The sequence below is a fragment of the Tetrao urogallus genome, assembly GCF_951394365.1.
Source record: "Tetrao urogallus genome assembly, chromosome: 2".
Lineage (NCBI taxonomy): Eukaryota > Metazoa > Chordata > Aves > Galliformes > Phasianidae > Tetrao > Tetrao urogallus.
In genome coordinates, this window is record NC_136814.1 from 18609863 (window position 1) to 18636218 (window position 26356).

The window sequence follows — 26356 nt, forward strand, 5'->3', positions numbered from 1 at the left end:
TTATTCATTTGACTTTTCAGCTTCAATAGGCAACTTCTTTAGAATCCAGGTTTTAAGTTCTTCTATTTCATTTCTGTTTAACTCATGATTGAGGTTTGGAAAAGTATGAAGAGAAGTTGATACTCCCAGTGACTTTAACATCTTGTTCGTTTCTTCACCCCAAGAATACAGAACTAGGTCATCAGCAGTTCCATGACACTGAAATAATTCTGGAAGAACACTTTCATTTCTTTTCAAAGCCTAGATGGAGAAGAAACACTGTGTAACACATCGCCATACATTTTCAAAGAATATTTACAATTACATGCTGACAATTTACATAACACTTCAATTTACTAATCTGCCTATTAGTGCAGATATTGTACTGTCTCTATAAAAGCAAACTAAGAAATGTTGCAGGAAAAAAAACCTGCATTTCAAGTTCCAGTGGTAGGTCTTAACTAATGATAAGGATTAAATTTAAGACTATGTCCCTTTCCAAACAAGAGAAAGGAAATAAATTCATGGCAGCAGATGGAGCCAATGAGCATTGTAATTCACTATAAATTTTCAAAGAGCAGTTACACCTTACATGGACTCTAAAAACTACTGACAACTTTCAAAGCATTTAGTTTCTAATTCTCTTTCTGCATTGATTTAGTCTGAAAAAAGTAGTTGTACTGTCTGTTCAAAAAGCAACAAAACATTATGTAAGGACAGTTTTAAAGCCTTATTTCTCTAATGCTCTTCTTACCTGTTTAAAGGAAATGTAAGTTTAGAATGTTAATCTAATATCTCAGATGCAGAAACATGCTATATTTGATTTTAATTATCACGCTTTTCTTTAAGCCAAGCAACATTACTGTAAAAACTTTTCACACTCACCTCATATACAGCAGAATCTTTATTGAGAAAACTAGACAGTGCAAAGACTCCTGCCAGATCTTGATGAAACCTATATGCTAAATGCATTGCCATTCCACCTCCCATAGAAAAACCTCCTATGATGGAACAAAACAAACAAATACAGGATTTTACTATACATTTGTAATCCACTTCGATTGTTTTTATCTCCAGACCTTTTATGCACAATGCAACAGAAAACTATATTGTTATCTTGTTACTTAAACATCTTAAATCGAAAGTTGATTCAATTCAGAAGTTGGACAGCTAAAGAGCCACTACAGGTTCATCACTAGGTAAGAAAAAACAAACCAAAACACTCTGACTTTAGAAGCTGTTTGCATATGCCCTATTTCAGATACTTGAACGTTATGTATATATATTTGTATATGAATAAAGCAAAATCCTATGAACAAAATTCTCCTGTTTTTAAGGTTAATACAATTTAAGCATAAAAGACCTGTTTTGCTGTTGTATATAACCAATAAACACATTAAGCTACTCAGAGTTCGTGGCTTTTTGTTGTTGTTACTCTTAAAATAGACAACAAATAGGAAAAAAAACAGTGAGGTAGCCCACCTCAGTTCATAGAATCATTTATGTTGTAAGGGACCTCAAAGATTCAACACCCCTACCAATCAACAGGGGCAACCGAGTTCTAACAAGATCTCTGATCTAACAGCCTTCTGTTAAGTACCTATCTTAAACTGCACTACTTTCTTATGCAAGAATTCCTCAGGGATGATTTTTACATGACAAATACTCATTAGTAAAGAAGTCCAGACCACTGCATTACTTCACAAAGGCGTAGTAGGTAAGGTACTACACTGACTGCATCCAGATAACGACTAGCATGAAGAATGATTGGCTGGCTAAAACATCTCTAGCACACAGATAACTGACAGAAAGGTTGTGACAGCAGCAATGCTCAGAGCAGCACAAGTACACGTGCACTAATGAAACCATTAGTTTATACCAAGCTGTTAACTAGTGTTAATTAGTAGCAAAATTCTGTATCCATGTTAATTAGTAGCAAAATTCTGTATCCAGACCTTTTAATGCAAAAGAACTGGAGATACAGCTTGAAGGAAAAATAAAAGTAGACAAAACATGCACCCATTTTAGCTTAGTCTTCTGAAGTGATCAAATGGAGATGTGAAAATGAACAAAGCCCTTCTGTAAGGACTATGCGAGCCCTCTGTTTTGAGTTTGTTCTGTTGTACACTTAAGTTTCATATTCATACCGGTTGCTGTACAAAACTCAACAAGTGCAATGCCTCTTCAGTACTGAAACTGAGTCCAGTGATATTCAACTTTGATACTTCATTGGCTGCTGCAACCACATGCAATATCCTTGGGGCACACAAGCTCAGAAGCAGAAAATGCTGCACTCTGTAATTATTATTTGGTCATAGAGAGACAGCCTTGAATAGGGAAGTGTCCTCCAGTAAATATAATTGTAGGTCCCACAAGATCTAAGACCCTTCTAGCTCACAGAACATCTTGTATTGTAACTGGAAGATCTGGCTTGACTTGTGTAGAAATTTTCCTACAAGCACTAGACTAATCCAATCAATGTGTTCAGCTTCTCTCATACAATAGCATTTTTAATTTCTCATCAATTTGAGATCAGAATTTCTATTGAATTCCTGTTTCTTCTTTCTAGCTACTGTCATCTTGTAGTCCTGAGGTGAATATGACCAAAACTGTAACCGAAGTAATTCACTTTAACATGAATGTCAGGGAGAAAGAAGAACACACAGTCTGGAACACTAGAGTCTGGCCTTCCTTTACAAACACGACTGTCAGTTGAATCAGGTGAGTTGTATCTTCAAACTGGAAGATACAGCTGGAATCCCGTACCAATATACAGGGGAGCTGATAATACCCTGATACTTATCTCTGGTAAATAAAGACAGGATATGCTGTTTAAACTAAAGGTTGATTTCAAGGGTAATGTTAAAAATAATATGCCTAAGTACTCTGTGGCAGTTCAGAAACACAGGTAGTTGAAGGATGCATGAGTAAGTAAATCCAAAACACAAACTTCACACAGTTCACATCATCTGAAGTTCTGAAGAAACTTTTCCTCACAAAAATACTGAAAACATCACTGCAAGCCTTTCACCTGCATCATCACTCCCCACCAGACAAGTTCTTTCATATGTATGAGGATTCAACAATGAAAAAGATCATGTTGCAAAAGACTCATTGAATAACCCCCTAAATTTCAACCCCACTAACCCCACATTCGCAGAGAGAAAAATAAAGCCTGTGGAAGTACCTACAAATACAGCAAGTTACACAGCTATCACATAAACAACATCGTGTATGGAGCTGAGTTTTTCTGTATTCTCTTCTGTGAAACCTCATCATTTCCTCCCTTTTCTTTTGATCAGTCTGAATGACATTATTATGTCAGTCCTCTGCAAGACGAACTTTTATATTATAATAGTTTACAAAAAAGTGCAGATATGCTTTGCCCACACAGAAAATAAAGCCTGCTTTGAATGTTTTTGAATACAAAAAAGTTTGCATTGAAAACTCATTACTAGTTTGTAAATGATTTAATCTAAAATTTTGTACTGAGTTAGTCACAGTCTGGCAACCCTATCAGCAATTACTCACTAGCAGTCTTTGACAATGCAGTCACCTTCTGTTTAAAAGAATATTAGGTAATGGTTCTTTCATGTGGCTCATACTACTATAAGAAAAATGTAATACAAAGGACAGCTAGCTCTTTGAAATTGGTTTTCCAGAAGAAAACCTGAATTTTATCACTTAACACCACAATAATCAGTAAAGACACACCACATAGTAAATACTTTGAAACAATTTGAATAAGCATTTGCCGTTGGAAGCAAACCTCAACTACAAGAAGCATGATACTGTAAATGTAAATTTGACATAATGCCAAAAAAAAAAGGTATGAAACTACTACAGGAATTCAGGTTTCAGATTAAGGAAAAATATTACAAGATATTACAAGGAATAATGTATGAAGTGACAGAACACACGCAACACAGAGAAGTACAAGATGCTTATGTACACTTATCATCTCAGTATAACCAATACCTAGATTCTACAGCATTGTTAAGAAGATTGTCATGAATTAATCAAGACAAAAAATCACACTGCAGCATTTTACCTTAGATAGGCAAGACCTTCTCTTGAGATAAATGTATATGCCAGAACAGAAAGGCTGTGAACAAAGTTCAGATTTTACTAACATGTTTTTACAGAAAACCTGTGTTCATTTTCTATTTTTTTCACTTCGTATCTATTTTTTAAAGAGATGTGCAATCAATAACTAAAAAATTAAGCAACCCAGGAGCATTGTTTCTTAGTATTATGTTGCCTGCTATACAAAAGAGGTTTAGGCACAGGCTAAGTAAGCATAAGCACATATAAAACAGGCTCAATTCAGTAGAGCAGGTTCCTCTAACAAAGAAACTTCACTCAAACATGCATTTATGACCTCAAATCTGCTTCTGTGTAGTCTGGTTTCTAGGTAAGACCTACCCCTGCAATGAAAATAAAGCTGCTTGTAATTTGCTTTGTTAATTAAGAAAAATTTTTTGCTAATCACAAAAGATCTGTTGAAATCAAAGGGATTTCACACTTCCAAATTAAAGAGTGTGAATCAGAAGGAAACTCCCAAGGTCTACTTTATTAATAACCAAACAGTCTTGACTGGAATAACATGTAGCAATACTAAGAAAATACCCCAACCATATGGTGATATAACACTGAAGAGAGAATGAATTGCTTGTATGTAATTTATTCATGCTTGAAAAAAACAAACTTTTATCACTGCTGCCACTTTTCAGTGATAAAACCATTTTAGAGTTTATAAGTAGCCTAAAGAACATTCTAAAGGTAAAGGTCTTTGTATAAAGCCTTGAGCTCACTTGTGCTATGGATATTGATTTCTATTAATTTTCTCATTATTTCTATCAGTTTGAAATAATAATGCGGTTTGTGACGGTGCTTTAATATTATGTTCAGGAAACCAAATATTTATCTACTGTCACACTTCATTTTTATTCATTTCTTTGTATTAAGTAAAACAACATTTGAGTTTGTATCCAAGAAAGTGAATAAACATTATCTAGCACAAAGGTTTATTTTGCTCCCTCCCTCTCAAGCATTCTGTACAGGAGAGAACGTTAACTGTCTTCTCTGTGCTGCACTTAGTACCTGCAATGATTCATTCCTGAATTCAGGAAGCTCTTCACATTTTCCTAGGGGAATGAAAACTTAAACCGTTTCAATACTGTTGATTCCTTCTTGATTTATAAATCTGACAGTAAAATCATAAAAATGGTTTGAACTGACAGAGACCTTTACCATCTAGTTCCAACTTTTTGCCCATAACATCAAATTCCACATGGCCCCATCCAACCTGGCCTTGAACACTTTCAGGGTTGGGACATCCACAGCTTCTCTGGGCAACCTGGTCCAGTGCCCCACCACCTTTACAATAAAGAATATTTTACTAATACCTAATCTAAATCTACTCTTTTAAAGTCATTATTCCTTGTATTACCTAAAGAGACTCCGATAGAGCCTCTCCCCATCTTTCTTATAAACCTATAGAATCATATGGAATTACAGACTAGTTTGGGTTGGAAAGCACCTTGAAGTCCATCTGGTTACAACCTCTTGAGTTTGCGATTTTCCAAGAGCCCCTTGTTTACCCATACAGGCTTCCTGGACTTTCTGACTTTGTCTTTCTTAGGATTCAACACTCCAGAGTCTGGAGGAGATGACCCTTGAACAGCAAACCAGATTTCTTGCACCCCTCCTCTCTCCAGGGCTTTATCACAAGGGACTAGACCTGAAAAAGCCAAATTATGCTCTCAAGTCCAGGATTGCAAGCTTGTTGTGAGCCTCCTCATTGCCCAAAGTATCGTGAACTTCACTAATTCATGGCCACTGAAGCTGTCCTTGAGCTTCACATTCCCCACAAGTCACACTTCAGCAAGACAAGGTCCAGCACAGCACCTCTCCTCTTTGGCACCCCTATTACTTGGAGAAGGAAGCCTTAATCATTTTGTTACATGTACTGATTATGGCGATTTACAAAACAGTGAACCAGGTCATTTTTAAGTCTTTCCCATATGATTATTAAAAAGTGATTAAAGCTGGTTTTTTTTTTTTCCCCAGTAAAAATCACAGTGGCAGGAAACAATTTTAATTATTAATCACATTTTTACATCAATTCTGACATGCACATGGAGTGCAGATCTGCTCTTTGTGGAGACAAAGCATGAACTCCTCTCTCACGAGTTACTGTTGCAGAATTAGAAACTAGTTCATTATAGCACAGCATCCAGAGGAAAAGTGGCTAAGCACAGACTTTTAACACAAGGATACAGATTTGGATGTAGGAGTGGGTTTTGAAGTGCTTATTTTAACCATTAGAGAAACAAAAGAAGAAATGTTGTTTATTTCTCATCTACCCTGCATTTCTTCAGATTTGTCAGCGCAGCTTTGGTAACAAAGTGGCAAGAGATGAATGTCACAGCATCTGTACCAGCACTGTGAAACAGAGACAATTACCCTCCTGTTCTGTTGGGCTACACCAGCAGCTGGCAATTGCCTTTGCTCATTCTGTTATCATCACAATATATTACATGCTCTTGCCTAGTTTTCTTTTTGTTTTCATAGCATTTTTCATTCTCCATTTCTCCTTTTTGAAATTTCAACTTACAGTTGCTTTAATCAGTTTATTATCATGAATTTTCCTAAAGCTACATTTCAGTTTACTTTCTGCTCTCCTTAAGGACTTTCTGTGATTTACCTTCTATTAATGGTAACAGCAAATCCTTGTTCTACACATCAACTGCAAAGAAGCTGACTTTCTGTTCTGACCTTCCTTTTTCCATATATGAATGCAAGTATTATATGCATTTAACAGTGCTCATATATGAATATCAGAGAAGAGTACAAATACACCAGTGAAACAGCAAATTCCCTTCTCCACGAAAGTCCCAGAACACTGCTCCTGTGTAAGTGCTTTAACATGTCCTTCGTCTCAAGTGAATTTCCTCATATCATCCTTTTTCTCCTTTATTTTTGGAACTTCACTAACCATTAAACTTACAAACTAGCAGGACTGAAATGAATGGCTTAACCCCTAACAGCATTTCTGTTCTGTTTGTTACTCACTGTCTTTACAAGAACAAAGACAAATTCCCTTGACTGGCTCAGCCACTTCCTGTACTCTGGAATAAATTTGCTATTCAACTTTCCCACTATAAAAATACCAGCATATTTGAATGTGTATTTAAGTGACACAAGTTTTACAGTCTTCTTGTAAAAAGTGTACAGCAGTTTCTGAAGCATCACCTTAGTTAAACAATAATCTCATTGTGTATTTTCAACTGAAGTACGTGGTAGAGTAGAACATAAGCAGTCAACATTCAGAACTTGAAGAAAAGTAAAAGCCATGAAGTCTCAAAGGAGTTTTCATTCAGATGCTACCCTACCAGAGCTAAGGATCTGGCCACACCTCAAATGTGTTCATGATTGTTTCTGATGATGACAATATAGCACTCCCACCACACCTAGCTGTATTTTTTACACTAAGCTCAGTCTGGTAATATTGAGGTTGATTTCGGAAATACCTTTATCTGTAGACCTCATAGCCCATGTGTTACGGTGCCTAGCTTAGAGACATGTACCTCTTCTCCCTCCTCCTGGCTATAATCAGCAGTAATGCGAAAGATGCATGATGACAGAAGATACTCCAAAATCATCTTTTCTCCAACCAAGAAAAGCTTTAATTTGCTTTACAAGAGGAGCAGAAGAGGAGTACCTTTGAGGCCAAATCAGAACAAAAGAAGGGAAGAAAATTAGGTGAAAGAGCACTAGGGAAAAAAGATCATTAAACATGCATCAAGAAAAATGAATTTAGAAAACTTGCTTTCCAACTCCTGCCATTTATCTCTCAGCTTTGCTTGCTACTCCCATCTATACATTTTTATTACCTCATGCCTTTGCTTCTTCCATGCAACCTGGTATATACTTGCGAACTCATCTGGAATGCTAATCCTTCTCTCCTTTCAACTCTCTCCTTAAAAAAAAATGGAACATTTATTTTGTTTCACTGCAGAAAGTACTATCTATGACTCAAATACCAAACCTCTGGCAAATATATACTGTGCTGCTTGCAGTAAAAATACTTATCTTCTCTAAAACAGAGGACCTTAAGAAGAATTATAAATGAGATGGCATTAACGCTGTCTACTAGGAAAGGCTTACACTAGGGAAAGGTTTAAAACAGAAAAACCAGGAGAGTGATTCTAGGTTGATGTGGGAAAGTTGTAATTCGAGATCTTTTAGTAAAAAAAAAAAAAAAGACAGAAAAGCAGTGGTAAGGATTTGCCTAAGTAGCACTGAATCTGCACTGACATATGAAGATGGATTAGAGAACTTGACCTTGTTAAGCCTTTCTCTTCTATGACCCCATAGGCACAGATGTGAAGTAAGTGCATGTCAACGTGCACTCTGTGGCACGTCTCAAAGTAGTTCACGCTGTGTTTTAATGAATTATTGTTGATATTTTATCTTCTCATATTTACAGAATCTTCTCTCTGGGATGTCAAAGCAAAGGTTTTTCCTCCCCATCCTATTCTCACACACACTGAGAAATGGAAATGCTAATATTTACAAGAGGCACAGAACTTTCATGTTACTTCCACCATGGTTCAGTAGCTGTGTAAGAAGTCTAGCAATAAACAAAAGTGGTTGTGTGTCTTGTTATTGTTACAGTACAAGGGGTCAGGAATCGTGTGTGTGTTTTGGCACACAGTCAAATCTACAGGACTGTTACTGGAAGTTTATTTTCACTGGCTGCTTACACAAGTGACTACAGGTGGCAGAGCCCCACTGTGCTTGGATCAGCATTTCTGTACTACACAAAAAGTGACCTGTAAAGCAGGGAAGAAGTACTCAATCAAGAACAATAGAGAACAAAAAGATGGGCTTTCACTGAAACAGCTGACTAAAGTGAACCCTAGTCATGTGCAGCATAAGGAAAAGTGTCTATTTCTATCAAGCTTAAGCATATTCATGAGTAAGACTGCTTAAATACTTGGCATTTTCCACACAAGTCATTTTATAGTACACCATCACTCTGGAAGTGATGTATGTTGCTTTGGAAGTTGAAAAACACACACAAAAGAAGACCCACCATCACCTGAAAATTAACTCTGTTTTAAGTAGAAAATGAAACGATTGTCCCACATTTTAAAATGCTATTTACTTAATTAATGATGAATTCAGAGATAATACAGAATGATCACAACCAGCTTTTCAGAAGGGGTACCAATTAAGAGTCAGAATTTGACTAATTCTTATCATGCTCTTATCTCCAATGTCAAATAACTTTTGAGGTCATTTGCAAGAAGTGCTTCAGCCAGGAGAACCAGAAAAGTAACTCATAAGGGCTGTTCAACTAGAGTCTTCAATTATCAAATTCATGGAACAATCACTATATCTAAATATATTGTAAATATAATAATTTAGAATAAGGAATATTTCAAAGTCTTCCTTCTTTCTCCTTATGAAGTCAGAGGAATAAAATCCTCAATTAATAAGTTTACCTCTTTTAAAAGACTTCTGCACTGACACAAAAACAATGCAGACTATCAGGAAAAGAACGGGCAGATGAGCTACGTACCACTGCATGCTGGTTGATTTTAATAACAATTTATTCACCTCCAGTGAATTAAGCAATTTAGTTGTTTTCTTTAGAAGTAAATACACAGTGTAGCTGTTTAAAAAAAATGCTGTAATGTTTTTATTGACATAGCGTACTCTGACTTCATCCTTAGTTTCAGGGTTCAGCTCTACTGGCAGCTGGTTTTGGATTTCAGAGCTAACCGTGCTACCCAAAGTAACAGCATAGGATGTCATTTCTCTCAGAACATACGATCTTGTTGTACCCACAGTCTTCAGCCTGGTGGAAAGTTTGATTGCTCCAGAAGGAGAATCATCCCCTAGAACACCTGATGATGGGCTGCTCATTTCCACCATTTGAGTATCTTCCCCCTTCCTGCTTGCCTAACACCTAGCTTGCAATCATCTAACAATATCTGACACTCATCCTCAGCCTGTAATTTCTAGTCCACCATTCTATATAAAGCCATAACCTTCAATCTTGCTATCCTCCTCATAGTTATTTCGTTTTCTTTCCACTCATTAAAACACCCACTTATTGCAAAATATAAAGTCCCAAAACCCAGTTTTCCACAAACCTTTAATACATATCTCATTCTCTGTAACTCTCCTCCCTGCTCATGCAACTGTTCTTGGCTTCTGTGATGTACCTGAAAAGAACCCCTGCTGCTCTTCAGACTGTTGTCAATCCTCCAGTCCCTTTCTCATATATTTAAGATCTTCCTATTATAGGCTTTATAGATCTGTACAGATGAATTGAATATATCCTCATAATTAACCAGTGGTGTCACACTCTTTTGATGAAAAGTTATAAAGCTACCAAGTGCCTTTGCAGGAGTTCTGCTTTTCTGTAAGAAACAGTGCCAGAATATGTTAAACTACTTCAAGAAGGCCTATCTAAAACTACCAAGTATGTTCCATTACAGACTCTCACTGATATTAAAATCAACTTTTATTCATAGAATCCTCACAAGATCTCTTGAGCTTCAGTCTCCATTGCATCCCATTCTCATTAACCATTACAACCTGCACAGAGAGAAGGCACAAAGTTCTTGTGGAAGAACACAAAGTCTTGCACAGCCATGTGTGACAACTCTTTTTCCACTAGTTAATTTTTCTTATATATTTACACAGGCTCCTCACCTCTGTACTCTGACTGGAACTGATTCAGGGCTGCCTTATTTTGTTTGTTACATGAAAATTAGATTCACTAGGATGAAGCACCTGTTACAAACAAACAGCAACTTTCTTGAGAAGCCTGAAGCCAAAGTTCTTCAGAGTGAGGAAAACATTAACTTTTTTTTTTATTTATTTTGCAGACGAGGAATGCAAGTTCACAGAGAGAGACTTCCAAATACATGCTGAAGGAATTGGTGCACATCTACTTTACACTGTTTAAAACTTGTTGAAAGAAAAAAAAAAAACCAAAAACTTATACTGCAGTGTACTACTGACTTTGAGGGCTACAGAGTAAGGAGAAAAACCTAGTAGCAAACTGGATCTGTAAACAGAACATCTCCCAGCTCACTCTGTGAAAAAGCACCTGCACTTCTTCAGCTGTTTCCAAGCCAGCAGGTATAACACAGGAAAGAGAGATCAAAGACTGTGCTGAAAGCCATCCAAAACAATGCATTCCACAGCCAGGGCAATAAGCCAGAAAGGGAAAGTAAACAGAGGCCTTCAAAGAGTAACATAGGGCTGGACCAAGAAAACATGTAGGCTGAAGGGCAGTGGCTTCACCACGCAGGAGCTTGATGGCATGATTCACTTGGCCATAAATTTTAAAGTTCCCACATTAGGAGTTTTTTCCCCAACCTGAAATAGTCTGTGGTCTAGGGATGGGACAAGGAGCCAAGGACTCTTGAATTCTCACTCCCTCTCTCATGTAGGCTAGTCCTTTGGCCTCGACTTCTGTGCCTTGATATCCCACTCCCTATTTCACAGAACTACTGTGAAAGCAAATGGAAATCTGTGGAAATGAAGAGTGACAAGGAGATAGACATATGAATGAAATATGACAACTAGCACATAATTTGTTGTCAAGAATAAACCTTTAGCAATGTATAACATTCTATTTGTTTCCCTGTGCATTAACTTAAATCAGAATCTTTAAAGCAGCATGGAAAAGTCCATGACATTTTATATGCTACCTCTGCACTCTCCAAAATACGAGCCTCTTTGGCAAAGCATGACAAAAGTACATCTTTTCACCCATTAAAATGGCTAGAAGGAAAAGGCTGTATTTTATTGCTTCCAGTAGAGCACTGCTCACTGTGCTTTAAATTGCGATTACAAATTATCATTTCAAATTAAAATAGTTATATATTGCATTTCTGAGGATGCTGCTTGCAGTTAGCCACATTCACCATGTGATATAGGTTTAAATAATGATTGAATGTTCTTGAGGATTGGCTGCTGAAGGAGTTACTTGGCCATAGCAAGATAGGCTCATTGGCTTTTAGAGTGAATTAATTTCCAAGTAAATGATCTCTATGATCTCAACAGTTAGAAGCATTAAAATAAACACATCAAAAATAGAAGCATTAAAATAAACACATCAAAAATTAAGTCTTACCTATTAGTATCCTGCCCTTTGTGATGCCATTTTTCATCTCATCATTGATCAAATCTGTAAGTTCTTGGCACATAGTGTCAATACTCTCAATGTGTTCTGGACAGTCATTAGAAATTTTATATCTGTCAAACCACACAGTGGAAGTGGCTCCCTTCATAGGTGTGTAAGGCCTACAACAGTGGAAGGAAAGGAAATAAATGATTAATTAAGCATAAGATCAAAAGCTGTCAATATAATCGGTAAATAAAAGTAATAGTTAAATAAAAGTATTTTGTTATTTGTCCAGCAAAGGAAAGAAGAAATGTCTTTCAGCTCAAATTCACTTCACCCCCAATCACTTTGCATTTTCTTACATTTAAAAGACTGTTTTTCAAGAGTGAAGAAGGCATTTGGCTGCTGTGTAAAACGAACTGACTGAAACTTTTAATGTCAAGGTTGATCAGTTCAGCTAAACATTAATCCTAACCCTGTCAAGAGGTTCTTAATCCCAAAGCCAGGATTGAAATCCTACAGGGAATAGAATGAACTTAAGTAACTGCTCAACAAGGTAACTTTGAAGGAACTAGTGTTATATGATTCAGTTGCCTTATTTTTGTTGAAATTAACAGGACGTGCATATGTCATAAGACAGTACTTGAGCCTTCAAGTACTTCTAAGACATTTATTTCATTATTTCTTACTTCATAAATAAACACAGCCATCTTCACCTTGCTAAGGTAGGTTACTCAGAAGTAATTGAAAGAAGTGCCATGTGCTTACTGGTTGGTGCACAGACAAATTAAAGGCACAGCAATCTTTTTTTTTTTTCTCCACCCTCATACGGTGTTATCAGATTAATATTTTTAAGTACTGCCTAAACCTCACAATCATGAAAGCTCCAATTGAAAGCAGCCTTTTCTTTGTTTTTAACTAAAGAAGATAAATAGAAATCTGAAATCCCAAGAAAGGTGATCTAACTGCCTTGCAATGGTTTCACAATTTAATACCAAAAATCTTGCTTTGAGATCTATGCTTCAGCTCAAAACCAAGCCCCCTAAAATCCTTAATTGCAATCTCTAATCAGGGGCACATACTTCATTTTTACTTAAACTTAGGTGAGCTCAGATCAGATTACAATCACTGCCTACAAACAGTCAGCTTTTGATAAATCTGTCTGGATGAGAACCCACTGAAAAGCTAATGCTGACTTCTGTGCTCTTCATGTTTTCAGTACTAAGATTAAACAAAAACACCACTACCCTAAAATGAGAAAGGCACTAATTCAATTACTCTCAATGAAACAACAAATTCTGCCTTTATTAATACCAGAGAGGTTTCATACATTTCATATGACAATGTCTACCTCTAAACCACAAATACTGCCACTAGCTGAAGTATGCAAAAAGCTGAATATTACCTGCATTACTCAGTTATACAAATAAAATATGAGAGCACAGATTTTCTTCCACCAGGTGCTATGAACATGAAGTACGTAAGATCCATGACTTAAAAGCTGATAAGCCAAATATAAAGAAATACAATAAAGAGCAGGCAGGCACACACAGACTGCTCTGTTTCACCTACTTGAGCACAGCTTCTGTCTGTGGAGAACAAAACAATCCACCAATACTCAAGATGGTCAACTTCAGTTGAGTGTGTTTAGGCTGTCCTTCATTTGCTTAATTCAAAACTAACCATGTACTTAACAACCAGAACTAATATATGTATATGTTTAAATTAGCCCTTACTTGGCCTTTAAAAATGTGTAACCACTAAATTTAAGGAAATATAGTAGAAATATTTCATATACCCAACAAGCTGAAGATTAATGAAAAAATGTTCTTTTAATTCCCTAGCATTAGGGCTGTATCCAGGACCCTTCCCACATGAATTCTTTGATGCCAAGAAACAAGATTACAAAATTGTTAATTTGCTTATCAGTTTATAAGATTATCCACTCCAGTCAGAAACACCAATATCAGTGAAATCAATGGATTCTCCGGAAGTCTACTGGACAAAGTGCTGTATAGACTAAGCTCCTAAACAGAATTTAATTCAATGCTTTAACTTCTCACTTTTACACCAGTCCTGGTAAACATGCTTAGCAGTCAGAGATAGAATATTTTATTTTCTAGTAAAACCAGAGTAACATGCATACGTGAGAAAAAATGTGTAAGGTTATAGCATTAGTACAGGAGGTCAATCAAGGACTTCCATGTAATGAAGATGTGTTGCATTTCACAGAAAAAATGTATTACAAAAAAATTAAAACACATTTCTGCTTAACTGAAAGACTAAATTTAGAGTCAGTACTAAACCCATGATGCAATTATAATACTTGATCAGAAGTCAAAACTCATGACTTTGCAAGTTCTTCACACTTTCGGATGAAAGACTAATGAGCCTTAATCCCAAGGTAAAGAACCCCCAGGCAAACAGATGAGATTCTTTCAGCTGTCTCAAAAGCATCCATGCAACCACTCTTGATTTCTCAGAAATACATTGAGAATAACTTTTACATAAAGTTGGGAAGTAAGGTTCTTTTAATGGTTCACCCAACTGGCACATCTGTTTTAGTCATTCACCTTGTTCTTTATATAAATCTCTTTATTAGCTGGCACACTACAACTCAGACATTACCACGGTAAACAAATATGCTTGGCACGGAACCATCTGAACAGCTCCAAGAATACAGCATAAAATTTTTTCATACAATTAAACCACAAAAGAAAATTCCTATGTTACATGGACACAAGAGATTGGACCAAAATACACAAAAGCAAAGAAAGAGAGACTGGAGTGAAATCTTCATCTATTAAGCTCAGTATGGTCAGTTAAGGACAATGTCAAATTGAATGGTCTAAGTTCGCATTTTTTGCTTTCCTAAGCTCAAACCAAACTTGTACAGTATTATTCCTAACACATTTTTCTGTACCTCACTTCTCTTATTATTTTTGAATGGTAGTAAAAACAACTCCATGTCCCTAAAACACAAGCTTTGGAGATTCTGAATAAAAATACACAGCCCAGCCCACAATACAAAGCTTGTTTGTTCTGGTTTTTTTTTTTTAAAGGGTGTGTTTTTGCTTTGCTTGTTAAGCCTCTGGAGCATAAAAAAAAAAAAAAGCAGATTCAAAACCAAATCAGAAAACAGGAACCAAGAAACATCCTTCCAGATATATCCAACTTTCAAACATATATCCATTTGAAACAGCTTCCTACAAGTCAAACCAACTCTGTAGCAAAGAGATTGGATGGTAGAGAGACATGGCTAATAGCATTTAAGAAACTGCAAGAACTCTCAGGAAAAGAATCTTTAAAGTGCTTCCTCACATCATTCTAGATATTTTTTCTTAGTACTTGACAGGTTGTCTTTTTTAAGGGTACGTACTGATGCTTAACTCATGCACATGCTTCTTGAAGATAGTATATGAAACCACAGTTCAGGAATATTCTACACACCTACCGTCTGAATGTCTCAAATGAACAATTTGTGCTTTAGTACCTCTAACTGCCATCCTCTTAATCTTTTAAGCATGTACTCTAATATAGAGGCAATCTTTGCTGTTGCAAAATTCCAAAATAACTCCAATCAATCATGTTTTCACAAACTGAAGATAGATGTGCATCTGCTAATGTGGGTTACATACTAACAAGGAAAGTAGAATGAAAGTAGACAGCAATGCCTCCATCTTTTTCCAGCTTTCTGAAGCATGGATTACACATTCTATACCTTAATCCCATAAAGATTTGTGCTAATAGCTCGAAGTGATCTTAAGTCAACACAGGAGCAGAGAGGAAGCAAACACTGGCACACAAAGTTCAAATTCAGATCTAAAAATCATGCAAAGTTGTCTCCAAAATGATACTAGCATATCAATTCAAATAATAGAACACGTGTTTTGTTTGTTAACCTGTAAATCACTGTCCATCAAATGTTAAGTTACAAGACATAAAAGGATAAAACAAGACAACTAGCTACTTCCAATAAGAAGTGCAGAGTAGCAGACAAGCACACTGATAAACAATAAACATATTTCATTAACTCCTCCTTTTGAGTCACAGTTTTATCACTGTCTTCACATTCAGCACTCAGATTCCTCTGCTAATAGTCACATGAAATACAGGCCACTGGTGATGTATTGGAGAGAAAAAAAAAAAAAAAAAAAAAAAAAAAGCCTTAAGTTCCAGACAGAAGTTCTGGAGGTATGAGACAGAATTGAGAATCTACAGCAAAGTTAAGCTATAAGATTCAAAGAAAGATACTCAGAAAATTTTGAAATCCATATTTTTGCTTCCTTCCCAAGTTTACCTCCTGTCCAGCTAGGAAGCACTCAGTCACATAAGACACTGTAAAGTTGCCTTTTGGAAGTCCATCCTTTCAAGGAAATCTACAGAGCACAGTGCCAGATTATCCAAGATGTAGAAGCAAGTCTCGACTCTGCTAAAGCTGCTTTCATTGAAAAACAAAACAAAACATTCAATCTTACTCCCTAATCCCAAATTCTGTTTGCATAATCTCACTGGTGACATTAATAAACAACAGAACACCTGGTTATTAAGTCTGCTTTTTATTCTCACTGTCAACCTGAAGCTGAAAGTGAATTTGGAGAAAAAAAAAAAAAAAAAGAAAAAAAAAAAAAACAGGAGGTAGAGGGCAGAGAATCCACACACTCAAACCAGAAGCATTATTCAGAGATCTGATCCAAGTTACGTCTTATGCTAAATCTGAGGTTCAACACAGCTTAACAATGAAGCTTTACAGTATGGTAATAGCATAAAATGTGCCAGAAATTCAAACAGCTTCAACAAGTACACAAAAAGAGTAATCTCCACAAGGAGTAATTCCATCTGTTCAACAGAACATCCTGTGCCTCCTCACTCAACCACATCAGTGTAAACGCAAATGCTTTCAAAACAGTTGTTCTAAATCTCTGCTGCCTGAAATTGTAACAACTGAGCAAATACATAACAGTTACCTGAAGAAACAATGTTTTGATGATTTTCCTTACTCGTAACAAATGTTTCCTGTTCAAAACAGAGGAAGCTTCAAATGCAACCGACATAAAACTCAAACTCAGCAGGTCAGGCAGATTATTTATTTATTAATTGTTTTGCCTTTTTGCTTTGGGGGGAGAGGTGAAAGGATGCCATTTGTGGGGATTTGTAAGAAAAAAAAAATAATAATAATAATTACAAAAACAGCAATAACACTGTGGATGAGTAGACTGTAAATGACCATTCCCACCCCATGGGAAAACATTACATATATGCATATCCATGTTTTCCTCACTTAGCAGAAAGTGAGAAATAAAAGGAAGACACAAAGCTTCTCACAATGTGCTTTCATCATTATCACGCAGAATAGGTCAATTTCTGCTTAGAATGAACTACCCCACAATACCAACCAAAACCTTTCACTTGTCCCTTAAAATTCTGATTCTAAAAAAACGTTGTGTTACATTTATGAATGAGGTTAGGTCTCACAAAAGCGAGGGATTAATAACACTTGCTTGAGCCAAGCATAGTATGATAGGCACCATGCACGCTCCCTTACACAGCTCTGCCAATCCATCTCAAGTCTGACCTGCAGTACCCCTGCTGCTTTTCCAATCCTAGGCCTCTCGCTAGCAGAGACTGCCAATGGTGCTGAACGGTGCCAAACTGTCTGGTGGTTTTGCAATATAGCCAAATGGGGACTACGAGGAGATGAAACTCATTTCCACCCGTGAGCAGAGATGCAAGCCTAGGTGAAAGGATGGCGACCAGTGCGCATAACGCTGAGCAGCTCACAGCAGCCACAAACTTAGCGACAACAAAAATTAGAATAGTGAAAAAATAGACAAACTCTGCAAAGAATTGTTGGCCTCAGAAAGGTATGTTGAGTGAATGTCAAAAAAGATCCACAAAATAGTCTGAGCGGTATTTATAGTTTACTTTCTAACTTGCAAAAGAAGACTGTCAGAATGGAATGCTAGACAATGCAAAGAATCTTTGACCTAGATTTTTTAAGGGAATTATAGAAGGTAAGGTATACTTATTAAAACAAGCGGAGCCTAAATGGTTTTAACTTCACCACGTTAGCTTCTGCAATGCCAATTTAAACTATCACTTTCTATTATAAAAAAAAAAGTTTAAATTGGGTAGCATTCAGTTCTGATTTAGAAACTCAATAGAAACCTAATTTTTAAGTCACAGCCATAGCAGATGAAACAGTATTTAAAGCTGTAGTCATCCTGACCCAAATAAAAAAAGGAAAAAAGGAAAGACTTTCCCTTAAATCTATTACTGTAGACGTGGCTTTAGGGATTGCATCAGCTACAAGGGCTACAGTTTGAGATCCCACATTTTAATTAGAAGTCATACATCAGCATTACATGGGAGAAGAAATACAATTCTCTTGTCTTCAGCAAATTATATCTATGTACGCTAGCACTGTCTTGAAAGAAAGCTAAAGCTGAAAGAAAAACAAATTAAACACATCTATGGATTTTTTAATATCCCAGTTGCCTACGTGACAGAAAGCAAGAACTCCTTAAGAAGAAAAAACTGGAAGTGTAAGTTCGTAAAGCAAGTCACTTGAACAAAATCTTCATGTACCACATTCAGGCACTTCCAAACATTATGCACTTCCAGCTACCACTGCTCTCACTGAGATTTCAAATCCCTGTATTTAGCCATTTTTTAATTTAAGTACACTCTTAACCATAGAGATTGTTTGTAACTGTAATTTGCTGTTAGAACACCTACGTATCTTCTAAGTAATTTCTGTTACTTCCAGTCAGGAAACAGGTCAATTGGAGAAACTTCAAAACACTCCAAAGTAATAGGGAAAGTGCAAAAATGCTGCACACACTTTATCTGTTTGGGGGACACATGGAGGATCATCCTCTAGGCAGACCCTGAACATTACAAAATGATTAAAGAAAAGTAAGCCTTTAAAAAGGCTAAAGTATTTTACAGAGACCTTCAGAGGTACAAAACAATTTTTATAAAACATAGTTCAGAAATGTTCTGTTGCTTTTACCCACACAAAGAAAGAATTCTAACTAGTGCTTGCTGGACTCGAAGCTAATCAAACAAAAAACACATTTTAGAATTCTTCTAGGTTACATGTTGGGCTGGTTTTCCAAAATAATTTTTAAGTGTCCTGACTCTTGAATCAAAACACGTCTGATGCTATAGTAATAAAGGAACCATATGTGCATCAGTGCTCAGGATAAATTCTAAATAACGTTTAGAAAACAAAACCTATCTAAGCTCTCCAAAGAACATAAGATTTAATGCCTTACTGAGAATTTTGAGCTCTGCTGCTGTTCAGAACTCTATGTGAGAGTTGAAGAGCCAAATCTAAAGAGTTACCTATCAACAGAATTATACCAGTCAAAATTTTGAAGAGGCATTCTGTAAAATGCAGTTTACCCTGTGAAAGCCTCTAGCATTGCAGTTCTATTATCTTTCCTTTTACTGGCATAACTGCTTTAAGAATGTTCAATGTGTACGTGGTAAGCCATGCTGGCAAAGATAGGAGTTTATTATAGACTATGAACTACATTCACATTAGCGATCTTGCCAGAAGAGTCTGTTAGCCAAGAAATCCTGGTATGGTCTTGCCTACCTTGAAGCTTTTCTTTGATTTCATCACTAATGTAAAAACCTGCTCACACACCTTTCTGCTCTGCTTTCTAAAACTGACAATGCAGTGGACAACATTGTACCATCTAGAGATATTCTTTCACTCATCACTGCAGCTTTTCATCAGCATCTGTTTCCAGATACTCAGAAGCTGGATCAGAACCACATTACATACTTGCACATATGCAACTGCCCACCTGCAGGTATCATTATCAAGGACACTGAATTCCCATGCTGGTGCTTGAAACATTTGGCAGTTACCAGAAGATGCACACACATAAACATAAGTATATACACATGCATACATACGTATGTACATACACAAAATCATAGCACATTCAAGTGCCTAATGCAGATTTCTCATTTGCTACTTAAATTTGGATGATCTAGACCTTGTTTTCATTTTCTGTGGATAGCAGGATAATGTTTAGATGCTGTAAACTAAGGGACATGGTTTAGTGGGCAAATATTGGTGGTAGGTGGAGAGTTGGACTGGATGATCTGGGAGGTCTTTTCCAACCCTGATGATTCTATGATTCCAAGGAGAGGAATCATTGTAAATATATTCAAAAGCATAATGTGCTTGAGCTTGAATACCAAAATAACACTGAAGGGGTCCGCAAAGGCTTCTGTTATTTCTGTTTCAACCATTAACACTTACCTTCACTTCTCATAGTTGCAAAGAGTGGTAAACATTATTGTACTTAATGATCTCTGTTTTATTTCACAGAATCATCTAATGGTGTTTATCAGCAATGGAAGGGTTTACATTAATATTCCGAAGCATAATTCACATTGGCAAAGAGAAGTAGTGCGGGTATTTTTAATTCTTTCAATACAAAATTTCTCATAATTTTGATAAGAAACACTTAACTGAATCATGCATGGTCTGTAGCTACTCTAGAAATGACTAAAAACACTCTTTGCTTTAAAAATCTTCGACATCTTCCTCCCAGTCTCTTCATAAAAGTAAAGAAATCCAAAGTCTTAGAATAAAAACAATGAAAGCCCACATTATTGTCATTCATTGAGCCTTGATCTTGATTATTAATTTATACATGGCTTATATCTGTAGTTATCCAAAAAGCCCCCAAAGTAAATGAAAAATGTATCCCAGAAGGGCAATGGGATGGAAAAGATAAGCACCAGCCTCACAGATATGGTCTGAAGTGCTCTGGCTACATCCAACACTTGACATTTCATACGGTAGAAAAGCTTCAACATTTCTCTAGTACTTGCTCTTGACAGGGAAGAAACAGAGCGCATCACTATGTTTGATCTGACACTGAAAATTCCATCACTTTAGTCTGTCATTAATGAAGTAATGATCACATTATTTACAGGCACTCATCTTCAGTGCCTACTAACCCAAAAGACACTGCGTTAAAGGCTTTCATGGGCTTGATTTTTCTGTAACGGTGAGCATATTCACACCACAATCTCTCAATTGCTTTTCCTGCTTAAGTGGATCAAGGTCAAGGAAAGGTTTTTTACGTATTAGTGATGCCAGATAAGATCTGTTATTGTACTTGTTAATCTGCTCCAAGAATACTTTTTTTTTTCCTGACTTTCAGAACTTTCTACCTTGAAAGTTCATATCACAATATCACAATTTCTTTCCCTCAGCATTCAGCCACACACTGGCACAGAGGTAAAGGTAAAGAGCCTTTAGGCCCATTACCTTTAGAGAAGACATTACCTTTTAAGAAAATGTTTTTAAAAAGTTATGAAAAATGAAGCACCTTTGAAATAAGACCATATCTTTAAATAGTTTCATACAGGCATAGGTGACCAACTTCTGCCCTTCATTTTGATCTCAACTTTCAAAATCACAGGGGTAAACATTTTTATCTCTTTGTTGCATACCACTGAATACACAAGTATCACTTAATAACAAGATCTTACCTACAGTGAACATTGAACACAGTTCTTTTTGACAGTTGTGTCAGAGGCAAAATTAAGGAAAAGTATAAACTTTAAATACCCAGTTCTTCCTCCAGGAGTTGCAGATTTTTTACATCCTATTGGTCGCAAAGACCATCTACCAAGAACTGAAGCCCAGCATTAGATACACCAAAGTATTTTAGTGTTTAAATTAATACAGGTAGAACAGAGACACAGAATACAGCTCTATGATTCAATTACAGCACACAGTGGAGTATCTTCTACTGATGTCAAGGAGGTTGAAAGACTAAAGGACAATACCTGAATGTGAATTGGAAATTGTGATGTACATGAGATCTTAATCCTTCAGCACTGCAGATGCAGTGCAGCAATGCACTGTTCAGCTCTGATTTTGCCAGAAGGCATAAACATTAAGGACACATTACAGCAATCTGCACATAATTCGCAGTAGTGGATCAGAATAATTTACTTGTACTGTTAAATATACTAAGCAATACCTGGCAGGAGCTGTTGGGTAAATCACTTTTATATGCTGGAAAACCATGTCTTGATTCAAAATTTGTTTTATCCATGTTCTTACTCCTTGGCCAGTATCACCTGTAACACACAGAAGAGTACAGTACAAATTACTATGTATCGTTTTCCTTCTAAATGCACAACGTCAAATGTATTTATATTAGATTGAGCTAATTTCTTAACCACAAAGTCAATTCTCCAAACTCCTACAGAAAATAACCTTTAATAATATCAATCACCTTTAAACTGAAGATGAACTCAAATACTCCTAGACACATTCTCCTCAGGAAGCTCCACAGCATAAGTTCAATAAATACTTTACTACATCCAGCAGCTGAATACCTCCTAATCAGGCACAGGGCCTGACATCTTATTTGAAACTTACTTGCTGATAGCAAAAAAAAAATAAAAGAATACCAGTGGATATTTCAAAAGTGAGTTAGAAAACTTGCTGTAGTAAAGTGTGACTTTCTCTTTTAAAGGGAACAGCATTTTACACTAACCCATTTCGAAACATAGTCAAGCAATAATGAGAATCTTCACATTTTATTATGCTAATGTTATACATAGGCTTTAAGGAAACTGTCAGTCAAACACCCCCAACTTTCTGTAAATGTGTTCGAGTTTTAATTCAAATATCTGTCAGGGTCCTCAAAACCATTAATCCATTAATGGTCTATTTGAACACTGGCTGAGCTCTATTGTATGGTTTACTATTAACTATCCAAACGTAGCTTATAGCCAAAGTCCCTACAAATAGAAGGGCTACGAACAGATATACAGAATGAATTCAAATGCAGCACGTGTTCCTTTCAAGCAAATACTCTTTCTAGTCCTCATCTTTGCTGTACCAGTAGCTTCAAATATAACCTGTCACCTGCCTCAAATTGCATGCACACAGAGATCTCTAGTAAAGACTGAGTAACCCAGCTCAAAGAATATGGTTTCTAGGAGACGGTAACAATCTGTAGTAATTTCCAACCTAAAAATTCAGCCAGGATTCAGCAACCTGGAATCTCACTTCTGCCACTCATGCCATACTATTTCATTCTTGGCTGAAGTCAAAGATTCCTTCATATTCTCATCTCAGATCACTAATCTGAATTAAGAGCCTTCTCTATTGCTGTATTTCAGACTGGTTAGGTTGACTTTAAAACTTGCTTTATTCCATATAGTGACCAAGCCACAAGATAAACTGTCCCAATCCACACTTTCTGTCCTTTTACATGAGTTCTTCAGAACACTGACACATGAATATAACAACTTACTGGTACACTACTTATAATTCCCCAATAGACAAGGTTTTTATCTTGCTTTACCATTCACAGAAAATTTAGAGACTTCACTGTATTTAAAGCCAGTGCATTTTAAAATTAACAATAGAAAACAAGAATGATCCAAATCCAGCTTTTTGTTTTTCTGTTGAGCACATAGCAAAACCATGAAGTCCTGAGCTAAATATCCCAAGTGGCGAATAAACAACAGGGTCCCAGAACCAACACATTATTGTGCTATTTTAAAAGTCAAAGTTACATCTTCAACTCGATGCTTCAGAACACTTCAGTTCCTTAGCACTTTGCTTACATGAGTTGTAAGGTTTTTGCCAACATGAGTAGAAGCATCTACAGTTCTTGAAGCTGGTTTGCCAATGTAAGGTAGATGCAAAACTCATTAATATTGACAATGGCTTACTGTACACTAAGAGCTCCCCTGGTCCAAATGCTATGCAACTTGCAAGTACTTCTATGCAGGGGTGAAAAATTTTGATTTGCTAAGAACAGAAAGGAGGAGAGGTAGAGAAAACCACAGTGACACCAAATAAAACACAACAGCATTCCAAAATGTTTCTCTTTAAAGATATTCTTAGATTTCAGCACTGTTTATCCTTCTGACCAAAGAGGCAAACAGTCAACTAGGAGACAGCCAACTCTGTTTCCAAAAGTGAAATAAACTGATGGCAGCAATACTGTCTTTCTTCCCCTCTTGAAGTAAAACAAATTGTTTTCCTTTAAAATATATTTTTCATTTTCAGATTTTCTTTTAGCATTTGTTATATAAAGTTGTAAACTTAAGTTGATCAAATGTACAATAATTTAAAGTTTGATTTACAACCATTTGCTTTCTTTGCTGAGCTACCAAACAGATCCCCCATTTGAAATTGGATGTATAATACCTGAAATTTTCTAGCTTTTTTTTTTTTTCTCCCATACCATTTTGTATTTACATTCTCCACTAGCCATATTTTGGCTGCAGCAAGTATTATTAACAAAATGGATTCGTGCCATTCGACTGCCACTTCCCATCACAAGCACTGCATAGAAGGTACCAATTCAGTTTTACACATCAGCCCACAGCAATGGCACTGTGGCTACTTCTGTTTTAAATTCTATCCTGCGGAATTGCTAAACAAAACCAAATAAAAGCACCCTCATACTTACCCCTTGCAAACATTATGACTGAAATCATATTAAAAATGAAAAATTGTGGAGTGCTTTGACCACATGTGGAACCAACTTCTAACCATAATCTTCCCTTCCTCCTCCAACATGAGAGGAAATTATTTTCTTGAGCATTAAAACATTAGCATTAACAAGAGGGCTGAACACACCTTACCAACTCTCTTTCATTTTTGTGTTTTTAAACTTCCAGGATTTTAGAAAAATGCAATTAAACTATTAAAAAAAAAAAAAAAAAAACAACAACACCACAAACAAGCATCTATATCACCTAAAAAAAACAAAGCCTACAGTAAAACTGAAGGAGTTAAGCATGTCATCATGTGAAAATTACTCAGCAGAACAGTGTGCAAGTCCTTGATGTAATAAAGACCTATGATCTTTTTTTTTTTTTTTTTTTTTTTTTTTTTAAAAAAAAAAAAAAAGTTCACATGGACTTTGTGGCTGTTACTTATATTAACCTTCGGAATGAACTCTCTCCTCTTGCCCTTGGACCACTTGCTGAAGGCCTTCTGTAATGGCCAGAATGCCCACTTGCACAGGCTGGAATCTTCCCAGCAGGTGCCTTACACAGCCTATTAACACACTGCTAAAAGAATCATAGAATCATTTGTGTTGGAAGGGACCCTTAAAGGCCATCTAGTCCAAACCCCCATAATTAACAGGGACACTTACAGCTCGATCAGCCCCATCCAGTCTGACACTGGACATCTTCAGGGACAAGGCATCCACCTCTGCACTGTTTTATTCTCTTACCGTCCTGACTGTTAAAAACTTGTTCCTTATATCCAATCTCTTTTAGTTTCCAAAATCCATTTCCTCTCATCCTGTTATAACAGACCCTACTAAAGAGTCTATCCCTTTCTTTCTTACAGGGCCCCTTTAGATAGTGAAAGGCTGCTCTCAGGTCTCCTGGAGCCTTCTCTTCTCCAGGCTGAACAGACCCAGCCTTCTCAGCCTGTCCTTGTAGGGGAGGTATCCCACACCTGGGATCATTTTTGTGGCTTTTCCTTGGACGTGCTCCAACAGGTCCATGTCTCTCCTATACTGAGAACTGCACACCTGGACCGAGTACACCAGGTGAGGTCCCACCAGGTTGGCTCTCTGGGCTGCAAAGGGAACATTGCTGGCTCATGCCCAGCCTGCCATCCACCAGTACCATCAGGTCCTTTCCTCCAGAGAAAGGTACCGGTACTCTGCCAGTCTGATTCTAGAAACTCCAAGAAACATTTTAATTACAAAAATCATCCTTCACAGGTAGCTACTCTCAGAAATAACAGAGTATCAAACTACCGGGAGCACAGCTCACGGGCAAAGTGAGCCGAGCAGGTATAGGACAGAACCGCACACCGCAAGTGACCCAGACAAATGGGAAATTTGGAAAGCTCATACACGAAGCCCACCCCCACCCGGGGTAAGCCCCACGCTGGCTCCAGGAACGGGAAGGAGAAGCTAAAGCCGCGAGGCATGAGGCACCCGAAGCCGGATTTCCTCCCTCTTAGCCCCGCCGTGCCTGGCAACTGCCCCGCCGGAGACGGCCGCCACGCTCCCAGCAGAGCCCCGCTGCAGAGGGCGGCTCTCCCCGCCCTTCCCAACGGGCAGCGAAACCCTGCCCCGCGCCCCGGCCCTGAGCAGCCTGAGCACCTGAGCCGTGCAGGAAGATGAGGGAGGCGGTGTGTCGGCCAGCGGGGGACACCACGCTCCTCCGCAGCGCCGCCAT

General features: G+C 37.1%; 1 protein-coding gene across 1 annotated transcript; it reads right to left on the reverse strand.

The window, feature by feature from the left end:
- On the reverse strand, positions 1 to 26356 carry LYPLAL1 (lysophospholipase like 1; the record flags this gene model as incomplete). Its single annotated transcript, XM_079550034.1, has 5 exons — positions 1 to 240; positions 865 to 980; positions 12146 to 12315; positions 22162 to 22261; positions 26281 to 26356. The coding sequence occupies 5 exons, from the start codon at positions 26354 to 26356 to the stop codon at positions 1 to 3; spliced, it is 702 nt and encodes a 233-aa protein (XP_079406160.1).